This window comes from Camelus bactrianus, chromosome 33 (genome assembly GCF_048773025.1).
Source record: "Camelus bactrianus isolate YW-2024 breed Bactrian camel chromosome 33, ASM4877302v1, whole genome shotgun sequence".
Lineage (NCBI taxonomy): Eukaryota > Metazoa > Chordata > Mammalia > Artiodactyla > Camelidae > Camelus > Camelus bactrianus.
The window spans coordinates 12403711-12422068 of record NC_133571.1 but is presented as its reverse complement, the minus strand read 5'-3'; the positions used below and the strand labels follow the sequence as shown (position 1 = coordinate 12422068).

The following is an 18358-nucleotide window of genomic DNA, read 5'->3' as shown; positions in this document are numbered from 1 at the left end:
TTGTTAGGATCCATTGCTAGTTTAAGCCCTTTGGGTGCCCTTGTTTAAGTCACGTGCTCCTCGGGACACATTCTTCGGCAGGGGAACGTGAGGATCAGCACGTCTCCACAGTCTGCCTTTGTCACAGACCTGATACCCTGTTTGCACTTGTTACTAAAGGAAGACGACGTTGGCCCACAGCTCCATTTGTGTGGTTTCCAGCCTGCCTACAGTCATTGTCAAGGCCTTGCCTGCTGGAAATCTGTCTGCTGTCTGTTTTCACGTGAACACTCTAGGTAGAGTGTTTCAGGGGTTTCCTGTGGTCAAGCCAGTTTGGATTGGAATGAATGCTTTATGAGTGGCAGACTGCGCAAGGTGGGGCATTTATGCAAACTCAGCATGTCTTGATGGGGTTGCTGTGAAAATATGGCAACACAAGAGAATGAAGTTAGTCTTCAGGGGAAAAGAGAAACTTTCCAAGGCCATAAAACACTGAAAATGGGTGGCCTGGATAGATCATTGAACTCCTTTCATTTGCTAGAGGAAATGACTCAAGAACAGCATTTGTATCAGTCCTTCTCGGTTATGACAGATGAATCCAACATGGAGACTGAAGAGGGGTCTGATCAACCTTTTCAATCCTGGAAGTGTGTAATTTGAGTTTTCTTTTTTAAATTTTAAGTGTTAAAAATAACAACAAAAAAACACAAGCTGGATTTTACTCAGGTGGGAAACCAAGTCCCTGTTTGAAAAGTGTAGTGGGACTATCAGCCTAATATGAGGCTGTCCTGAATTTGATGCGATTCTAACAAAAATAAAACATGATTGATGCTGTCAGTGCTTCCAAAATGAGCAACTGCATCAGAACTGTTCCTTTGGAGTTACCGTACTGGGCTGCCCTGGCTGTCGGTCTGTCCACAAGCTGAGCTTCTGGAAAAGTCACGGAATACCTGGACCTGGGGATATGGCTCTGATGGGAGAGGATGGGTTCTGTGCAGACAGACTATATTAACTCCTTGAAGAACACAGCTTTCTGAATGAATCAGAAAATATTGAAAGCTTTAAGAATCAAATTTTAGGAGAAAATGGGTATAGCTTGCTTTAGCTCCAAAAAATAGAAATTATAAGTATTGAGGAGGTGCTCTTGAGAGCAGCTCTCATGATCACTGTTTCTGGAGCGTGTCTGCCAAAATCATTTGTCTTTTGTGTTACTGAAACAGATACGTGTTTGTGCTCATTTCATTCACTCGCTGCCGTGTCAAGCTTCAGTTAGAGTCTGAATTGGAAGTCGTCATTAGAAAAGAGAGGGTAAAGGGCTATCACCTGCTACCAGAGCTTTTTTGACTCCTCTGCACAGTCATCAGACCTTCCCTGTCCCTCCCTGTCTGCACTGCACTTGAACTTGCTTGTTAACCTGCTTCCTTAGCCCTGGTTCCGCTTCAATTCAGAATGAGTAGCTGGCAAGGTAGTACATCATTTCACCCATAGCTCAGTGTGACGTCATCTCTGCCCTGGACATGAAACCCTGATCCTTTCCATCAGCTGCTGGAATGCTGCCTTGGCAGTCTTCTATCTGCTTCCCTCCACCCATGAACATCTCTTTCTGATGAGGTCACGAGCGCAGGCGTTAGCTTCTACCCCTGCTGCTTATCAGCAGCTTGTTCTTTCTTCCTGTGAGATACTGGCCGTGTTCTGGCGGAGCAGTGGGGCCATTCTGAAGGTAATCCACATGCTTCCTCCTTCATTAGCAGGTGGGGAGGGTGCTGCTGCTCTGAGAAAACTTTCGCAGCAGGTAACCTTGTTTGCATTGACCAGGTACGTGCAGGGTCTTGAGGCCCACGTTCCGTTCCGTAAGACTGCGCTGCCTGCATCTGGGGACCAGACGTCCCCATTTCCCCCACTGTAACCCTCTGCTTTCCAGCACAAAACCTGTGAATTTCAGACCTGACCTTTGACCACAGAGTTGACTGTAGCTTCCCTCTGGTCGGTCATATGGAGGTTACTGCTCAGGGAAAACTTCAGGTCAGATGGTGAATTTTAGGTTTCTAAAGGCATGAGATAGAGACCTGATTCTAGAAGCAAGAGTTCTTATACGGCTGGGCTGCGGGATACTGAGAAGCTCTTCTCTCTAACCCAGTCTATTTGTAAGCACTGGATATATTTGATCCCAGGACCTCACTGGGCTTGGAAATTAAGCCAACTCGAGGTAAGTGGCAATGGAGGATGGTCGCCTGGAGCCCTCTAAAGGGAAGCAGGCAGGGAAAGGCCTGGCCTCTGGAGATGGCATGGATAGGGTGTAATGTGCAGGGCTGCACTTGCCGCCAGCCATCTTTGTGTTCACCTGCGACAGCATCCCTAGGTGATTTGGTCAAAACCCCCGAGTCCTAGCCCCTAACTTTTTCTTCCCATGTATTCAGCTCTACCTACAAGGACTCCAACACCCTGCACCTCCCTACGGAGCGTTTCTCCCCTGTGCGCCGGTTCTCAGATGGGGCTGCAAGCATCCAGGCCTTCAAAGCTCACCTGGAAAAAATGGGCAACAACAGCAGCATCAAACAGTTGCAGCAGGTAATGGAAGAGGCGGCAGGTGTCCCTGGAGGAAGCATGGGTGACCGCGACCAGTGTAGCAGGAGGACCGGGGGCTAAACTTCCACCCGCTCCGTGTCAGCAGCACTGCAGTTGTAGAGGCTCAGAACCACATAGCATCCTGACACTTCTTGTTGTGTTCAGCTTTCCCAGGATCAATCTTACTTACCCTCTGAAGGCACTAAATTTCCCTCCTGTCTCTGCAGTTCATTAGAGAGGAATTTCTGGGCTTGGGTTTCAGTGGGAAGCACCAGGGAATGTCCTTCGAAGCAACCCTGGCATTCCTGTCGTGATTTATGGGCACTGGGTCTTGTTGGAGCCTGCTCTGCATTCTTACCACCTGGCAGACTCTCCAGTTGGTACGGAATGCTGCTCCCAGAGGAAGGAGGAGTATGTCCAGGCTTCTATAAAGGGCCAGTTTCCTTTCTGCCTTCCCGATGACCAGGCGTCGAGTGGCATGTGCTTGGTACACAGATTTCACACTGGACACTTTTGCTGATACACAGGCCACCTTGGCATTTGCCCTCCATTCAGCCAGAACCGAGTGTGAATGTATCTAGTACACAAACCCCTACGTAAGTGGCTTAGTTGCTCATCCAGGACACTGTTCTTGTCTGTGGCTCTTCCTGCCCGTGAGACCTTGGGGCAGATCTGCATCTGCTGACGTCGCTGCATGGGGTGGGCCTGGCTGCATCCCATCTGTATCAACTGCTTTCCCTTCAGGAGTGTGAGCAGCTGCAGAAGATGTACGGGGGGCAGATTGATGAAAGAACCCTGGAGAAGACCCAGCAGCAGCATATGTTGTACCAGCAGGAGCAGCACCATCAGATTCTCCAGCAGCAGATTCAAGTAGGCCTTCCCTCTTTGCTTTCTCCAGCTTGCTTGGAGTTTGCTTTCGGCTGACTTGCCTGTGAATTCTGGAGAAGATCACACAGGGCAAAGTGCAGTTGAGTGAGATTTTATGGTTGACGTGTTTGAGTAGAGGTAATCAAACCTTGCCATGGACGGCAGAAGCGTGAACCTCAGTCGCAGACAGTTCTTTCTGTGTCTTCCCTTCCTGAGAACAGCCCTGGATAACCTCCAAGCTCACGGTCATTCTTCTCTCCGTTCCCCCATGTTTTAGGATTCTATCTGCCCTCCTCAGCCGTCTCCACCTCTTCAGGCTGCATGTGAAAATCAGCCAGCCCTCCTCACCCACCAGCTCCAGAGGTAATGAATCAGACTGTTTCATGCCTAAGCCGGTGGCCTCACTCATGTGGGAGATACTGACTGACTTGAGCATTCATCTGGGAAGAACCTATCTGAAAAGCAGGGAAACCAGTTTAAATTTCAGCAGCCTCCCAAAACCCTGCCTTCCTGTCCATCTTCACTTTCTTAGCCTCGTGAACAAAGTAGTCTCACATCTAATACAGGAGGCCAGACACTGGGCCACAGTGATCTCTGCCTCTTTGGGACGTCTGGTAAAACAAGACATGGATACTTTTTTTTTTTTTTTTAAGTAAATTGTGGTGGGTGGTTTGGGTATGTTTTTCTAGCCTAGAGGCAAAAACTGCTGTCACCTCGGGAAGTTTATTTACTTACCTGGTTCTGTTGTTTTTGAAGGTTAAGGATTCAGCCTTCAAGCCCACCCCCCAACCACCCCAACAACCATCTCTTCAGACAGCCCAGTAACAGCCCTCCCCCGATGAACAGCTCCCTGATGCAGCCTCACGGTGAGTGCAGTGGGGCCGAGCCATGGGGACACAGGCTCCGTCCTGGGGGCCTCCGGCTGTTGATGGGGTGGGAGGAGTGGGGGTAACACGGTACTTGAGGCTGGGCTCCAGGGCCGGGCTGCCTCGGTTTGACTCCTGCTCCTACCAACTCCTCAGCTGTGAAACCACAGGTCAGTCACTTAACTTCTGGGTACCTCAGCTTCCTCAAACGTAAAATAGGGATAATAATGGCATTTAATGAATAAATTTGTATGTGAAGCACTTGAAATAGTCTCTGCAACAAGACAGCTCTCAGTAAAGGTTGACGATTATTAATATTTTTCAGAAACCCCCCCCCCAACTCTACCAAATAAAAAGCGACTGCCAGACCCTTCCCTCTTGTCTCGCCTGGGTTTGGTGTCCGTGGTGCCCGTGGCTCCTCTCCCATGGGGGTTTAGATGGAGGTGAAGATGAGTGTGCCCGGATCCGTATGGGCCTTCAGAGACCAGCACTCTGAGGATTTAGTTTCAACAGCTGAGGATCTCTTAAGTAACGCCACCCAGTGTAGGTCCCCTGGGGAGTCTGAATTGGTCTCTGGGCCCTTCCTACTCAAAGTGGGGTCCCCAACCAACAATGAGAACAGGAAAAGTAGAATTTCAGGTCCCATCCTGCACCTGCTGAATCAGAACCTGCATTTTAGTAAGATCCCAGGGCATTTGTGTGCGTAGCGTTTGAGAAGCACTGCCCTAGTCAGAGCTCCTCGAAGTATAACCCACAGACCGGCTTTCAGGCAATTTACCAGAATTACAAATTGTCGGGGCCCCGCCCTGACCCCCTGAATCGGCTTTCCGTGGGTAGGGCCCAGGAATCTGTTCTCATAACTCCTCCAGGGGAGCCTTCTGTACCCTAGAGCTGGAGAAGCACTGCTTTGGGTGGTGTCCACGTGGAGTCCTTGTTGACTCCCCTGCCGGCCGGCCGGCAGGTAACCCAGGCGTTTAGTCACTCTGAGCTTCCTTTCTCTGCAGGTGCTGCATCTCCCCCCCAGTTTCAAGGCTTCCCCTCCCGCAGTGCCATCTTCCAGCAGCAGCCTGAGAACTGTTCCCCGCCTCCCAGCGTGGCACTAACCTGCTTGGGCATGCAGCAGCCTCCCCAGTCACAGCAGGTGACCATTCAAGTACAGGAGCCTGTGGACATGCTCAGCAGCTTGCCCGGGGCAGCCGCAGGCTCTGCCGGCCGGGGCGTCTCCATCAGCCCCAGCGCCAGTCAGGTTCAGATGCAGCACCGCACCAACCTGATGGCCGCCTTCAGCTACGGGCACCGGCCCTTGTCCAAGCAGCTGAGTGCCGACAGTGCAGAGGCCCACAGGTAAGGCTGCCCAGAGACACCCAGCCATCTCTCCAGGTGACCCGGGTGGGAGGAAGCCCCTTAGCAGGGTGATGGAGGAGGAGGAAAGGAGGAGCCTGACTGAGCTGTGCTCAGCCTACCTTATATCAGGGTGGTGGGTTTGGGATGAACTTGAAACTTATTTATTGACCCAGGATCAAAATGCTAATGAGACAGAGGAGATAAATAACAAGGCTACCTCACTGTGTGTCCCCAAAGAAGGAAACAGCTGATTAGAGGAGTTTGTAAAAATGCCAGTTCCCCTTGTCCTTTCTCTGTCACTCATATTCTAAGAGATTGGTACATCTTAATAGTTCAAGTGATGGTGCTGCCTTCAGGCCATAGCTGGATGCATTGCACACAGTGCCCTGAGTCCCTTGGAAGTGACAGGATGAGCGAGTGCGGGGGTTGGTGGGAAGGACTCATACGTCCCCGTCTTCCCTGCCGCCCCGCGGTTCTCTGTACCAGCGGGGCTTCCTACTGAGGAGGAGTGGTAGCAGTTCCCCAGGGGAGTCTAGCACACTTGTCGCATGGATGCCTGGTACTCACTCCCTTTTGTGTCTGCAGCTTGAACGTGAATCGGTTCTCCCCTGCTAACTACGACCAGGCGCATTTACACCCCCATCTGTTTTCGGACCAGTCCCGGGGTTCCCCCAGCAGCTACAGCCCTTCAACAGGAGTGGGGTTCCCTCCAGCCCAAGCCCTGAAAGTCCCTCCACTTGACCAGTTCCCCACCTTCCCTCCCAGTGCCCATCAGCAGCCACCGCACTACACCACGTCGGCGCTGCAGCAGGCCCTGCTGTCCCCCACGCCGCCAGACTACACGAGACACCAGCAGGTGCCCCACATCCTCCAAGGACTGCTCTCTCCCCGGCACTCACTCACCGGCCACTCGGACATTCGGCTGCCCCCGGCAGAGTTTGCACAGCTCATTAAAAGGCAGCAGCAGCAGCGGCAGCAGCAGCAGGAGTACCAGGAACTGTTCAGGCACATGAACCAGGGGGATGCTGGGAGCCTGGCTCCCAGTCTCGGGGGACAGAGTATGACAGAGTGCCAGGCTTTACCGTATCAAAATGCCGACTCGTACCACCACCACCACGCCAGCCCCCAGCATCTTCTACAAATCAGGGCGCAAGAATGTATCCCACAGGCTTCCTCCCCGACCCCGACCCACGGGTATGCCCACCAGCCGGCGCTCATGCATTCGGAGAGCATGGAGGAGGAGTGCTCGTGTGAGGGGGCCAAGGATGGCTTTCCGGACAGGAAGAGCTTGAACACGTTGACCAAAGGCTGCCACGACAGCCCCCTGCTCTTGAGCACTGGCGGACCTGGGGACCCTGAAACTTTGCTAGGAACCGTGAGTCACGCCCAGGACTTGGGGATCCACCCATACCAACAGCCAGCTGCCACGTTCAGTAGAAATAAGGTGTCCAGCCGAGGTAAGAGTCCCTGCGAAGTGCCCTCCTGGGCCAGTCTGCCCTAATTCAGTTAACGCAGCAGTGTTACCTCCCTTCAGCTAGTGCTCTGTGTTCCGAAGAGAAAAAGAATTTTCCTGAGAAGACCTTCACGACCTTTTAGAGGCAAAGCATATAGGAAGTGGGTATCTGGTAGGTGGGGGGGGGGGGTCTGCTTTCAAAATGAAAAGAGAGTGATGGAAAACTGACATTTAGATCAACAGTAAGATGTTTTACCTGTTTCCCATATTCACTCTGTAGTTTCTTGGAATCCAGAATTTCTTGACTGTCGTGAAAATAGCTGTCTTTAACTTCTCCAGTAGAAAAAAGTCAGCCAGTGCTGAGGAAATAGGATTTAGTGTAAATAGCATCAGACTAAGAGTCAAAGCACCCCCGTCCTGGACTCGCCTCTGTCACAAATGCGATAACCTTGTCACTTAAACCCAGGGTTCTTACTTTCCTCATCTCTGAAAAAGGGGCAGGAGGAGCAATGGTCTTTTGCAGAGTATTTGTGAAGGTTAAAACATGCATATATCTGTCTGTGTTTATACATAAAGTTTGTGTATGTGCTGGGGTGCGGGAGGCATGCTTGATAATCTGAATGCACGATATAAATAATATGCAGATTATTCCTCTGATCACTTTGTTAATAAGCTAAATACAGACTATTACAGCATCGTAAGGGGCCCCTGCCATTTCATGTAGTATCTCTGTGTAGTTAACGAGTGCGTCCGTCTCAGTCAGAAGGAGATCTGGATTACCACAGGTACGTTACACTCAGGAAACGTTGTTCCTCTCCTGTCGTCGCAGTCATCGTACACAAAATCTGCACTGACATCTGTCCTATCATCATAAACCCTGAAAGCAAGTTTCTCCATAAAATACACACCCTGAATCTGGGCACATCTTCCATACTGCCCTTCTTGGAGCTACCTGCCTCTCCTGGCCTGTCCTTTAAAGTCAGCACACAGAACTCAACTCCTGGGGGACTTGGGTTCCCGACACAGAGCAGGACAGAAGACCTTGCTCTCAATCAGTGTACGTGAAAAAGACCCGGGGCCTTCAGGGTGTGCTGTTTAAGCACCAGTAGGCATGTGGTTCCAGTTGAATCCTGGGCTTTTGAGCAGATGGGTGCCGTCCAGTTCCAAGGGCTGCACCAGTCAGACGTATTATGTCCACCTATGGCTGCTGTTATTTCTAGGTAGACATAGCATAGTGAGAGGTTCCAGGACCAGGTCACGTGTGGATTGGCTGACAGACCTGGTGATGTTTAGGCTTTGGGGAAAAAACTAAGGAGAGCCATCATACCTGTCAGATGAAACAGGATTAGACCTCTCTGGGTTCATGTTAAGGGGCAGAACCAAGATCAGGATAGAAGTTGCAGCAAATTTCAATTCTCTGTGAAAACCTTTATAAGAACTTTCCAGAATAGGCCACTGCGGCTGGGAGTATTCTCGCAGAGGCAGGCTGATGGTACCAGGGATGCTGTGGAAAATCTTCCTGTGTGAATGACAGCTTTTGCCAGAACAGGAGGAGAACCAACATTTCCATACCGTGTTCCCGGTGCCAGACGGTAGACCCTGTTCATATAGAGTCCTGGTTGTATGGTTTGTGTTGGTGAATGAGGTCAGGCTTGTGGAAGTTTTGATAAATAAATGCATAAAAATGTAAATTAAAAAAAAGCCTATAAGGTGGTGACTCTCATTATCCCATTTTATCAGTGGGACAACTGATTAAGTAATTCAGCCCCAAGGTTCACAGCCAGGAAGTGGTACTGAACCCGAGGGTCCAGCTGATGCTTGCTAAGCATGCCCTGGGTGTGCAAGGCTCCAGGAAGGAGTGAACGAGCAAACAGTGCACACTCCCCACCCCCCACCCGGGTTGCCTTGTAGTAAAACACCTTTTGAAACAGTTTTCTGCAAAAATGATTCTCTCTAATTCCCTTCACTTTTCCCTCCTGTGTGACTCCCATGTACAGAAAGACCGGGGGGCTTGAATTCACCTGTGTCCCCCAGTTGTCAGAGGAACCCCCCTTTTGGCTTGTGGTTGGTACAAGGGCCGTGAGAGCCCCCGAGGCGGGCGAGGAGACCTTGGTCAGAGCTGGGGGGTAGGGTTCCAGCAGCCAGTGACACTGGAGCTGGGTCTCGGTGGATGAAGTGGATTTTGCCATTTGGATTTCAGGGAGAAGCCAGAGGAAAGACCAGTGGGTGGGACTTTCTCAGGGATGTCTTTTGCGGGTAAGCAAGGTGCCTTGGTTGGTTTGAAGTATAGTCTCCATGAAGGAATTAGTAGACGCTAAAGGCAGAGGTTTCCTAAAATCCAGAGTATGAGCGGGATCCGCGGCCATGGGCCACGAGAATGGTGGCCCTGGCTCAGTCGTCCTGGCCGCTTTCAGTCAGTTCACTTCACTTCAGCCCCAAACTCCAGTCATGATTCTTTTGACGAACCCCTCCTACCTCTTCCCCAGGCTGAAGGACTGTGATTACCTCTCTCCCTCTTCCTTCTCCCTGCCTTGCATCCACCGCCATCACCACCATTATCCCCTACAAACATCCTTTTTGGTTTCTGGAAGAACCAAGCTATAAATGTACCCCTGAAGGTTTCAGCTCAAAACCGTCCTGTCCTTGTTGTCTCATTATCAGTTTTGCTGGTATCTTGCCCCAAAGCCCTCTTTTTTCTTAAATCTCCTTTTCCTGACCTTCAATGCAAGCTTTCCTAGAAGCTGTAATCTTAGCTCCTGCCCTGTTAGCTGCTACGTGGTTGAGATGATTCTTTCTTCTCTCTGCCTGGTTTACTCTGAACTTCCTCTTTAACTTCACTACAGAGTATGCCTTTTCTTGAATACTGTTTCACCTTGCCTCTTTCTAACTTCTTTCTACTTCTGTTTTGAGACTTTTGGAATCACACTTACAATTAACTTTAACAAATAAAGCCACAAGTTTCTTACCACTTGAGTTTAGCATCCAGCATAGGGAAATAATGCGATAGAGGAAAAATGGCCTTGGGAAGCCCGAAGCTGCTCAAGAGTGAGTTAGAATCCCTCTGGGGATGTGCATCTGTGTGTTAAAACAATTTCTTATCCTGAGGCGTCCCTGCTGTCCTCGCCGTAAACAGCACGAGTTTACTCCGGGACCATGGGAACCTCTCCTCCCCCTTTTCATCTGTGTAGTGAGGGATGTTAGCTAGATGCCCTCAGAGGTGTTTGTGGTACATCTGCTCTGGGCGTGGTGCCCTCAAGTCAGTTATTCATTTATTTTTCACAGTCACCCTGGGTGTGTATTCAGTGAGCCCTTTTACAATAGAAACTAGGCTCTCCAGTCTCCTGCTTTAACCTGACATGATTCTATTCTTTTAAAAACTTGAGAGAGTGCACAGTTTTATATCAGCAAAGGATCGTCATATAATTTGCTGCTCCTTTTGCCAAGAAAGGGTTGCAATGCTCTCCCCCGACCATCCTGCAGGCGCGTAGGGGCAGCTCATCCTGGTTTATCTCTCTGGATAGTGGGGAAAGTCCACTGTCACCTTTAACAGTACCTCGATCTCCGTGTAGTTGCACATTGGTCCCAAAGCAGTTCATCTCTTATTTCTATGATAGAGCAAATTCAGTGAAATTTACTGAATGATTAGGGCACACAAGACTGTATGGTAGGTGCCGTGGGAAATGCAGGGATGAAAAGATGGCAAACCTGCCCTCAGGACGCTTATGCTTTGAGGTGGGGCGGTGGGGAGGGGACACAGACTCATAAACAGCTCTAACACGAAGCCCTACAGAGTGAGTGCTGTGAGAGTTACGATGAACAGAGCTGGTGATCTCCTTCTAAAATTTCTTGAGGGTAGATGGACAGGGATCGCTGATGTTACCAGGGAAAATTAAATGTCATCCTGTCAGCATCCACGGTTACCTGTTTCCTTTATGGCCATTTGCCACCAATGGGGACAGGGCCAGGCGCCAGCAGAGCACTGAGCAGCAGCACGCCAGAAGTCTGGTGGAAACAGGTAGACGTTTGGGCTGGACATGCCCCATGCTGCCTGTAATCTCCCTGCCTGCCACTCTGGCCGTAGAAATCAGGGTTATCTTCCTTCTGTAGTATTACATACACTTGATTTTTTTTTTTCACCTGGCAAACAGATATAACAACCAGTTTGCACAGTGAGATTACCAGCTTAAGCTCACAAAGCAAACCCTGTCCTCGCCTCCAGGCCTGCTTAGCTTCAGCAGTATTGGTGGATGGCAGGCCTTGGAGGTGGGTTAAATGATGACGGACCCGGAGGGTTTACCCCTCTGAACCTTTAAGAGGGATATGTACACATGTCATTTCTCTCATTTTCTCTTAACACCCAGTAAATGAGTAAAGACAGTCAACATTGACAGATTCAACAGAGAGTTGTGCAAGCCGCCCCCAAGTTCCCTGGGTGGTGGGAGGGTGGATGGGCGGTGCGCCTTGTGTCTGCTTGTGTATCTTCTCCCCTTGCGTGATCAGATGGTCATCCTCTGCTCTGTGCTCTCTCAGCTTCACTTGGGTAAACACCTGAGAATTCTGCTCTCAGAAGCCCCCTTTCCCCGTTATTTATATATACTCTGGTGAGCTGGCCAGTTCTTCCAGCTGCTAAATTGCCATAGAAATGCCAAAGCTTTGAGCCTGAATTCCAGGTCCCTTGGTCAGTGGGTTGGTCTGTTTACTGCACCTTACCCCCTAGCCTGGTCAGTGGGTCCCAACTATAGAGTGTCGCAAGGGGCTTCTAGACTCAGGACTCAACACTCTTACTAAAAATAATACTTTTCTTGTGTAGACCTTTGCAGTTTAGTAAAGACCCTTTCATGTGTGTTATCTCTTGAGCCCCCAAACAACCCTCATTTTTCAGACGGGGAAACTGAGGTTAGGAGAGATTAAATGATTTATGCAAGTTCATCCACTGTTTGTGATGGAGCTGGATCCTGACTTCAGGTTCTCTGAACTCCTGGTCTTATGATCTTTCCTTTTTGCCTCCAGGCCTCCCATTCAACACCTGCCAAGCAGAAGGTGCCAGTCCTTCCAGATCTTTGACCTGTGGGTTATATTGAAACTTAAACAGACAGAGCGCTGGTTTGTTCCCCAACTCCTAGTAAAATGCTTCTTTTTCATCTAGTTTTTAGCTTACTTTGTCTTTCCTAAACCAGAGGCTTCTTTCCTGGAAATTAAAATTTCCGTGACTGCTTTGTTCACTTACGTAGGGGTAAATTGTCCCCATAATTCTGGAAGTTGGGCTCTGTGATACAGTCTTTCTCTTGTTTGTTTTTGTCACCTGGTTCAGTGCGCCCCTGTCCACTCAGAAGCAACATTTCTGGAATGAGTATAACTAACAGCAGTCTTTACTGAGCTCTGACGGTGTGCCCAGCTCAAGGAAGCCCTTTGCATACCCGTGGAGTAAGTCCTATTTTACAGGTGAAGAGACCCCAGGAAGTCGGGTCATTTGCCTGAGATTCCCCTCCCCAGGAATTCTAGTGAAGCCGGGACCAAGCCCGGGTCTTCCTGACCCCGGAGCTAGTGCTTCTGAGCTCTGAGCCGGACAGCCAGGGAGGCCCGCTGGGTGACCTGCTGAGCAGTGGCTTGCTCTGTCTTGGTGGCACTTTCAGGCGTGTTGGCATCGGACCTGAAGGCTATGAAGAGAGTAGCCAAGGAGGACAGGACCCGCCGGTCGCTCCCGAAGGCAGGCCTGAAGCGGGGATGGGGGTTTGGGTTTGGGTTTGGAGAAACCCCATTCTCAGGAATAAAAATAAATTTAAAAAAGAGAGATGGGGGGAGGGTGGGAGGGAGAAGGAGACTTGGCATACATGCCCGACAAACACACTGAGGACTTAACCATTGTGTTAGCTTTGCCATTTCCTTGCGTTTGATAATCATCCTTTAAAAATCTTGAAACCAGAGAGCTCTCGCGTCTGTCTCGGGGAGCGTGGAGGGGCAGCTGGGGAGGCTTGCTTCCGGCTCTGTGACCCCAGGGAGTTGAGTGGATGGGGTTAGCTATCAAAGAAGAAAATAGAGGCATTCGAAAGTGCTTCGAAAAAGTAAGCAGCAGCTATTCATGTGGTTTCTTGGCCAAGCAGACCAGAGAGCCAGGCCCTGGCTCCGCAGGGCCAGCGCTGCACCTCTTCCTGCCCTGGAGCCGGCACGCGCCCGCCAGAGGGGTCCGCTGGGTGGGTAGGACGGTTCCCTCATCCCACAGAGCGAGTCCTGGTGTCGGCTTCCTTTCATCTTCCTCTCTCTGCTGGCTTTTAGCTTTCAGTAGCGCAAGAGGTGACTTCTGGCTGTTCCTTTGACCTCTTTGCTCAAAGAACTTTCAAAAGATTTGTCGCTTGCCTTCACCTTTGGTAGTTTGGAAGGTCCCCCTCCTCCCGTTTTTCTCCGGAGTGTTTTTGCGTTACCAGCAACCTACATGCCGCTTAGTTCCCCTCCCTTCCCATCCTGCCTCAGCTCCTAAGCCCAGGCCTTCACCTTGATCATTTTAAGGAGACCATTTGAATATAGAGACCTGAAACTCCTTACCCAGCACTCCAGCAGTACGTTTTACTTTCATTATTCAAATAGATATTGGGATGGTACACTTAGCATTAGGGCTGTATTTCCTATGAAAAATGATTTTTAAAAATCTGGTCTCGCCAAGGTTCAGTTCCTCAGGAGATAAGCCCAAGCGTTGCCAAGGTGCTTTAACCCAGAAAAACCAGCCAAGCAAACAAAATGTATGTTCAAGTGCTAGGCTCTTGAGGACTAGAGCCGAAAAGTGCTGCAGGAGGATCCTGTCCCTGCAGGTGTGGCCCCGGTATTCTCCTTGGCCATCCTTGGTCAAGGAGAAAGTCAGTCTTCTTGAATTCCTCTTTCTCTCCAAAATCCAGTCCATAGGGTTGCATGACTCTGACAGGTTACTAACCCATGTTAACAGAGCATTTATTAGTATCAGTTAAAGAGATAATTATTAAATACTTACTGGATATAGGACAATGTTCTGGAGTACCGAAGGCTCACGGACTATTCTTGTTTTCGGAGAATTTAGTCTCGAATGATTAAGACAAGTGCACAATTGAACATGGTGCCAGGAATAATGTTAGAGTAATCAGAGTTCAATAAAGTCTCCTGCTGTTTAAAGGGAGAAAAGATCTATTTCTGTTTGAAAGGGAAAGCTTCATAAGGATGACAACTTAGGAAGTGCACCTGGAAGGCTGAGCTGATTCAGGCTGGCAGGGATGGGAGCAGGAGAATCAAGCATTTCCAGGGAGAGCGAACAGCGAGAGCACAGGCACAGAATCGTGAACGAGAGGGGAAGAGGCAGGTGGTCCCATCTGACTGGAGCTTGGCATGTAGGAGAGAGTCGTGTGAGTTCCATTGGAAGAGAGGCTGGGACAGCACTGTGAAAATGAAGCATTGGGGCTCCCCTGTAGAAAGATGAATCTTTGTAGGGTAGTGGTACAGGGATGGTTAGGAGGCTGTTAGAGACCCAGGCAAGAGGTAAGAGGACTTCAGTAGAAGCAGTGAGGTTGGAAAGAAAGGGCCAGATGTGACCAGCATTGCAGAGGCAGATTCTTTAGACTTAAGGCGACGTGGGGCCAGGAGTAAGGAATCAGCAGGGACCACCCCCACCCCCTTGCCCTGGCTCATACCCAGATGATTAGGAAAACAGTCACCAAAACAAGGATGTCTGAAAGAGGAGCTGGTGTGGGGGAAGGTGATGCATTTACAAGTGGACATGGTAAGTGTGAGTTGCTGGTTAGCTATCCAGGGAAAGATACCCAGCAAACAGTTAGAATTGTGGACCTGGAGCGTGAAAGAGCATTTCAGTAATTCTTTACATAGAGACAGTAGAGTTGAAGCCATGAAAATTGCTGGTATTGCCAAAGTAAGTGTGGGGAGAGGGAGGAGGTCAAGGGTAGAAATGTAAAGAGTGCAAGAGCCATGGGCGAGGACGTGGAAGCAGCAGTTGGAGACATGGAGGAGAGGACTAGGGTTGGCCGAGGTGGGAGCCAAGGACGGAGAGAGAAGGCATCCACAGGATGGAGGCCATCCTTCCAGGCCAGAGGTCCTGAAAGCTCCAGGAATGCTTCTTCTGTGCATCTCGGTTTGGGAGCATAGCACTGTCAAACGAACAGAGAAAGGAAGGGAAAAGACGAGGTTCAGCATGATCCAGCCAACCACCAGCACGCAGGATTGTTTTCCCCCAAGGGTGTGATCCCTGCATGGAGAGGCTCAGATTTGCTATAGGACTTCAGGTTGGCAGGCTGGCCCAGGCTCCTCTAGACATCACCAGCCTGCTGAGGCTTAGCAGAGAGTGCCCCCGTGGTCCTCACCCTCACTCACTGCCCCTTGCAAGACATGTCTGTGATGAGTAGACAGTGTTGGGAGAAACTCTTGAGTGGGCTGATCCCATCTTTCTCTGTCTCCTCAGAGTCCGTCATAGGGAACTGCATGGAGAGAAGCTCTCCGGGACAAGCAATGGAGCTGCCAGATCACAATGGACTTGGGTACCCAGCACACCCCTCAGTCACTGAGCACCACAGGGCCCGGACCCTCCAGAGACACCACACGATCCAGAACAGTGACGACGCTTACGTATGTTGGCCCCCTCCTGCTTCTCAGAAGCGGGGTGCTACCCGTCCGAACCTTGAAAACAGCACTTAGGAACGTGGGGTAGCCCCTCCAGCTCCTTCTCCTCCACCAGAGTCAGCACCTGTGGGCGCTAAGGGAGCGTGTCTTTGAATCACCGTGACGGACCAGCCCTGAACATCAGGAGAATCTCAGTAGGACCTAAACTCCACATCCTGGACTGAGGAAACAGGAGTAGTTGCCCTCTGTTCCCTCTAGTCTTAGCTATTGAACTTCTCGCCAGTCTAAGCTCAAGCTCCAGCAAATGAACCTTTAGGCTCTTGGTTAGTTTCCCGGCAGTTACATTGAATTTATTCAGATAAAGGAAACGAATCTGCTTGGCAGAGCTTAGGGCAGACTCCTGGGCAGCCCTGTCTAATACAGCAGCAGCTAGCCACACGTTGCTTTTCCATCTTAAATGTAATCAGCGCAAAATAAGACTGAAAACTTAGTTCTTTAGTCACACTAGTCGCATTTCAGGGCTCGATAGCCCCTTGTGGCTGGTGACTCTGTATTGGACAGGGCAGATAAAACCTTCCCAGCCTTGCAGGAGTGCTGTTGGACGGTGCTGGTCTAAGACGGGCTCCTCATGGTGATGAGATAGGTCAGAAATCTGGTTTTGGAAGGCCATGTAGGTGTCAGGGACATCTGACCACCAGCTGAGATTCACCACCACCACCCCACCACCACCCCCGCCATGGGGGAGGCTGAGTCGGCTTCCCGCACTGTCACGTTGCAGGGGGAGGGACTCTGGGCGGTACCGCTTGGGGGTGGTGAGAAGTCCCCCTTTGCCTGGGCTCTTTTGCAGGGAACAGCCATCTCTAAGGGTCACCGAGAGTGGCACATTTTCTGATATCCTTACTTCTCTTCCTAATGGTTTCCTGCAGGTGCAGCTGGATAACTTGCCAGGAATGAGTCTCGTGGCTGGGAAAGCACTGAGTTCTGCCCGGATGTCTGATGCGGTTCTCAGTCAGTCCTCGCTCATGGGGAGCCAGCAGTTCCAGGATGGGGAATGTGAGGGTGAGGGGCATTACACAGGGGGCACCCGGAGAAGTTCCTGGAGGCACCCCCTTCCATCTTCACCAGTGACTGCTCCCCTCTGTAGAGAGTCCATGGGAAGCCGCAGCATCCCCCCGGGTTCTGGACACAGAACCGTCCCCCACTTCCCTTCCACCCAGTGTGAGTGCGTAAAGGAGCTCGCCCCCTGGTTGAGTGCAGGGGTATCACATTTCTGTTTGTAATGCTTTGTTAAGATACTCCTTCAATAACTAGTTTTCTGGTTCTGATTAGAGGGCACCATGCCCTAATGTCTGCCTCTCTTTAGAACCAGTAAAGGAGGGGTATCATACAGATAGAAAGCGCAGGCCTTGGAGTGGACGTGCCTACAGTAAATCCCAGCTGCTCTTTACTGGCTCCACAGACAAGGCGTTTGGCCTTTCTGGGCCCCAAGGTCCTCCTCTGTAAAGAGATTGAAATAATAGAGCCCTTGTCCTGGATTGTGCCCTGAGCATTAAGTGGCTTGGGGGTTTAGAGCGCTTAGAGCAGTGCCCAGAGCACAGAGGATGCCTGGGAGGCAGCGTCGGCCCTGACGAGTCTTTCTGCAGGAGTTCTGCTTCTCCCACAGCACAGTAGTGGATCATGCTTGCCAGTGGGAGGCAGAAAAGGAAGAGGGAAAAACCGACACCCAGGGCCGCAGGAAGAACCCTGGTCCCCTGTCACAGTCACTGCCAAATTGAGGGCCTGCTCTGAGCTAGAATTCAGGGCTCACGGTTAGGCTACAGAATATTCAGACTTTCTTCCTCCTCTCCCTACCTCTTGCCTACCTGCCTCCCCCTCCCTCAGCTCCCTGTGGATCTGACGTGTTCTTTCTGGTCCGGCAGAACGTGGGGAGAGCCTCGGAGGTCACGAGCACCCAGACCTGACCGATGGCAGCCAGCATTTAAACTCCTCTTGCTACCCCTCGACGTGTATTACAGACATACTGCTCAGCTACAAGCATCCTGAGGTCTCCTTCAGCATGGAGCAGGCAGGCGTGTAGCAAAGAAACAGAGAGTGAGTATCACCCTGGGCAGAGCCAAGCCAGCCCTTTGGCCCAGTGCCAGCTCCTGATGCCATCAGGAGCTTCCTTCCATGTGACTTTGAGCCAGTGAACTTGACACCGCTCTTCCCTTCAAGGTCTTTGTGTCTTCCTGCTCCTTCATTGAGCACTCTGCTAGTTGTCCTGGGGTGGTTGGGGGCATCCGGAAGAAAGGCTGGCCATAATCCCTTGGTTGAATGATGGGGGGTTAGACGTGTTAGCGGGGCCGTAGCCTTCATATAGCAAGTGAGCCACAGCTTCAGAAGACAGAGCTGCCTCTGGCCAGGGTAATGGGAAAGGAGGTGGTCCTTGAACTCAGTCCTGAAGGATGAAATTCAGCAAGAAAACATGTCTAGCCAGATTTTTTAAGGCTATGCTGTAAGTAGCAAAATATTCCAGAAATATGTGATCAGAGGCCAGTGACAGAAAACAGTTTGCCTGGAGTAATGTCTAAATGTACATAGTAGTTGGTATTAGTTATGTCTTTGAAAATTCATTGACAGAAAAGACAATGAAAGTTAAAAAACAGTCTGGCAAATCCGTATTAGAGCCTCAATATGGCAAAACTCTTAAAGTATC

General features: G+C 50.5%; 1 protein-coding gene across 6 annotated transcripts in view; it reads left to right on the top strand.

Annotated features, from left to right (window-relative positions):
- Positions 1–18358, top strand: part of SIK3 (SIK family kinase 3) — a 212262-nt gene that overhangs the window by 191600 nt on the left and 2304 nt on the right. For 4 of the 6 annotated variants that reach the window (XR_012503809.1, XM_074356960.1, XM_074356959.1 and 1 more), the window contains 9 exons: positions 2397–2547; positions 3289–3414; positions 3689–3774; positions 4168–4277; positions 5282–5621; positions 6207–7078; positions 15506–15669; positions 16590–16722; positions 17583–17754. Coding sequence is in view for 5 of the 6 variants with exons in the window: in XM_074356960.1 (XP_074213061.1) it covers positions 2397–2547; positions 3289–3414; positions 3689–3774; positions 4168–4277; positions 5282–5621; positions 6207–7078; positions 15506–15669; positions 16590–16722; positions 17583–17740 (2140 nt within the window). In the remaining variant the exon portion in view is untranslated. The remainder of the gene's footprint in view (positions 1–2396; positions 2548–3288; positions 3415–3688; positions 3775–4167; positions 4278–5281; positions 5622–6206; positions 7079–15505; positions 15670–16589; positions 16723–17582; positions 17755–18358) is intronic. The other 2 variants (XM_074356962.1, XM_074356961.1) reach the window with 1 other exon arrangement.